Genomic DNA, 3799 nt, shown 5'->3' with positions numbered 1-3799 from the left:
CGGCCCAAAAATCGTGCCGGGCTCGTGCTGGCCCAGCGTGCCGGGAATGCGGCCCAGGCCCGGCACTATCATCGTGCTGGGCCAGCCCGAGCACTATTCCCCTCGTGCCAGGCCCATGTTCATGCCGGATTTTTTAGTGCCGGGCCTCGGGCCGCCCAGTGGGCCTGGCCTATTTGGAAAACTTTGATGGACTGTATGAACTCACACATGCAGAACAACTCACACAGCCCATGATGGCGACGCACACTAAGAGAGCGTAAATTGGGTGGACCGGCCAGATGTGTTAGCGGGTGATGCCGGCGTGAGTGGCAAGCGCCCACAGCAGCGTGATGAACTCGCCGCCCTGCGCCAACGCCTCCGCGTGGCCGTCGATCTTCTCCGACGGCGCGATGTAGATGACCAGCTCGGTCCACAGCTCCGCAAGCAGCGCCCAGCCGTGCCCAACGTTGCCGCCATCGAAGCCGCAGTCCTCCAGCAGCTGCTTCCCCAGCTCGGCGCCCATGTTCGCCGCCACGTCCGGGTCGGGGCCCTCGATCCTCATCACCTGATCGAACCTGGTCTCCGACTTGCTCCGCCGCCGCTTCCTGCTCAGCGCGCTCCGAAGGGCGCGCTTCACGCACTTGTACACGCGCTCCGAACCCTCCTGGTTCTCCGGGAGGAGCTCCGACGCGCACGCCACCAGGTACGCGCAGTACTTGGATAGCGTCGTGGCGACCGTCTCCTCCGCGCTCCTCGTCGTCCCCGCCGCGCCCGCGGCGTTCTTCATCTCGAAGATGCTGGTGGCGATGTGCCACACGAGGATGACGTGGGTGACGCTCCTGCTCTCGCACGCCCACAGGAGCTCCTGGTGCACAGGAGCTCCTGGTGGCCGCGGCTGTGGAGCACGGCCACCCCGTTGCTGAGCGGCTCGCCGCCCGTCGCCTTCGCCGCGAGGGAGGCGAACACCGCGCGCTTCACCTCCGCCGGGACGCGCACTGACGGCGCGCCAAGGAACCGGTGCCGGAGCACCTTGGAGATGACCACCCACGGCGTGTGCCTGCGAAGGTCGAGCACGCACACCTGGTTGAAGCACATCCCAGCACGCGGCCTGCCGACCTGCTTCGCCCACAGAAGCGCGCGGAAGGACTTGCTCACACACCGCGACGACTGCCACGTGGGCCTGCGCGCGTACTCGCACAGCATGGACACGAGGAACCAGTCGGAGAGCACGTACACCACGAACTCCCACGCCTCCATGAGGATGAAGGTGAGGAAGAGCATGAGGCTCACGAGGATGTTGAAGGACGAGAAGGCGATGATGACGGTCCTGAGCAGCTTGTGGCCGAGGCACCGGAGGAGGTCGATCGCCCGGCGCGACAGCGTGACGACGTCGCGGGCGAGGCAGCCGATGATTTGGAGCAGGCGGCCATTGCCGGTGATGAAGAGCACCATGATGGCCTGGTTCACCACGATGAGGAACACAAAGAGGTAGTTGCCGACCAGGAACCACGGGCTGCACAGCACCACCGGGACCACCGAGTGGTAGTAGTCCATGACGAAGTTGAGCTCCAGCTCAACCACGTGGAACGCCCTCTCCGTATGGTCTTCTCTTCTTCTGTCCTCATCTCTGTCGCTGCTGCTGCTGCCCGCTTCGCGGTCATGGTCGCCGTCACCGCCGCGGAGCCCTCGGAAGATGAGATCGCGGTTCTTCACGACCACGTCTTTGTCGACGTGGAGGTTCTCGAACCTCGCGCGCAGCAGCTTGAACAGAGCAAAGGCGAGGCAGAGATCCTTTAGTTTGGGATGGTCCGTCAGCAACCTGTCCGCCGGCTTGCCGTCGCTTCCTTCCGCCAGCTCCCAAATGTCGCCCACGGTGACGAGATCCTTCTTTATCTCCTCGTCCGACTCCGGGAGCTCCACCTCCACACGGTAGCCGTCGGGGCCGACTTTCCTCTTGAGCCTGTCCTCCCCCATGACTGCGTACCAACACTTCCTCAGAAGCACGGCGCCTTCCTCCCGCTCGTCTCTCAAGTCCTCGTCTTCCAGCATCTGGGCGGTGTAACCCACGACGAGGTGAGTGTTCTTGCCGACGGCGAAGGAGCGCTTCGCGACCTCGACGGTGGCCACCCTCTGGGCGGCCTTGATAAGGGTTAGCACCCAGAGGATGATGAAGCCTGGCCTCCGGAACCCGTGCATGTACAAGTAGATGCGGTAGCCGATCCACCCGATGCGGACGACCTGGTCGATGGCGTCCCAGAGCGTCTGCTGCTGGTGCACAGTGCGCAGCGGCTGTCGGGGATACATCCCCAATACCCGTAAGGAAGGAAGAACTTGGACTCCTACTAGGATTCCCCTGTAATCCGACTAGGACTAGTCCCGTGTACTCCTACTAGGACTCCTCCTTGTAATCCGACTAGTACTCTGCCCCCTGGAGTATATAAAGGAGGGCAGGGGTACCTAGCTCGGCAGGTTAGACCTCAAGGTCATACCCCCCTCAAAACAGATCCCTACTCACCAGAACATACATCTATACAAGCCAACACACAGGACGTAGGGTATTACGCGATCTAGCGGCCCGAACCTGTCTAAATCGTGTTCCTTGCGTCACCATTGATTCCTTGATTCTCAACGACCCTTACCGCATAAAAGACCACCTAGGATACCCCTAGAAGGGTTGCCGGTCTAAAACACCGATAGCGGCGACGAGCTCATGGGAACTCGTCGAGTTTCTCAGCGCGAACTCAATGGCACGGTCATCATTAAGCCCGTCTTCGCTATCGAAGCGGGCGCTGTACTGGCCTGTCGGCGGCAGCACCCTGCTGCAGCTGCTTGTTGGTGGCCTCGTCCTTGGCCTGGGAGAACATGTACGACATGAGCGGGAGGAAGAGCGCGAAGGACGCGTAGAGGAAGACGCGGACGGTGGGGTTGAGGGCGGCGCGGCCGGAGAGGCGGCCGAGGAGGCTGAGGCTGAAGAGGACGACGCCGAGCACGAACATGACGGCCGACGCGAGGAAGATGGCGGCCTCCGCCTTGTGCCCGTTGGGCGCCTCCAGGGCGTAGACGTACCATGGCCGGGAAGACTGGCCGTGGCAGAACTAGTACGTCGGCGAGATCCTCGAGTAGATGTCATTGCAGCGCATTTTGTTGCTAGCTTCTTTCCAAGTGGAACGTTGAACTGCTATTGCAAACGTTGCATGCGTGGTCTGGTGCCTACTGGCGGTGGATGCGACAAAAAGTGTACGTACCTCTAAGAAGTCACTATCACAGACATTTATATATATATATATATATATATATGCTTGTACTAGTATTAAATATTAATTAATGTGCTTATATTACTTAACTAGGTATAATTAATGTGCTTATATTAGCCCCTTATACACTTTGCTTTAAGTCCAAGCAACAGTTGGGAGATGTTGGGCCTGTTCGCTTCAGCTTATAAGCCGGCTGAAAAGCTGAAACGGCTGATTTGTTGTGAGAGGAAAAACATTGTTTGGTGGCTGATAAGCCGACTGAAATAAGCTGAAGCGAACAGGCCGGCTGATTGCTTTCACTAGAGTGCACTTGCTTTTTTTTTTTTTCTTTTCTCGTGCTCCCACGCAAAGATGCAACGATGAATGATTCGCTCACTTGTCTCACTTTGACGAACGGGGAAGCCAAAGTACCGCTCCCACGAGGCCACCACGTAAGAAAGCTTGGAGATAGCCTCATAACCAGCCATTCAGGTGGTGATCACATTGTGTGCTATTACACTACACGTGCGGGCAGTGATTAGAGGTGTGTAATTTATCTATAAACTAGCAAAATATCCGTGTATTAC

At 58.7% G+C, this 3799-nt stretch overlaps 1 protein-coding gene across 1 annotated transcript; it reads right to left on the bottom strand.

The window, feature by feature from the left end:
• Nucleotides 1–283: 283 nt before the first annotated feature.
• Nucleotides 284–2283, bottom strand: LOC101775141. Its single transcript, XM_012845198.1, has 2 exons — nucleotides 854–2283; nucleotides 284–818 (listed from the first exon to the last, which is right to left on the bottom strand). The coding sequence occupies exons 1-2, from the start codon at nucleotides 2281–2283 to the stop codon at nucleotides 284–286; spliced, it is 1965 nt and encodes a 654-aa protein (XP_012700652.1).
• Between the last annotated feature and the right edge of the window lie 1516 nt (nucleotides 2284–3799).

Source organism: Setaria italica, chromosome IV (assembly GCF_000263155.2).
Source record: "Setaria italica strain Yugu1 chromosome IV, Setaria_italica_v2.0, whole genome shotgun sequence".
In the NCBI taxonomy this organism is placed as follows: Eukaryota; Viridiplantae; Streptophyta; class Magnoliopsida; order Poales; family Poaceae; genus Setaria; species Setaria italica.
Note: the sequence above shows the minus strand (reverse complement) of the source record. Positions and strands in the feature narration are given on the sequence as shown.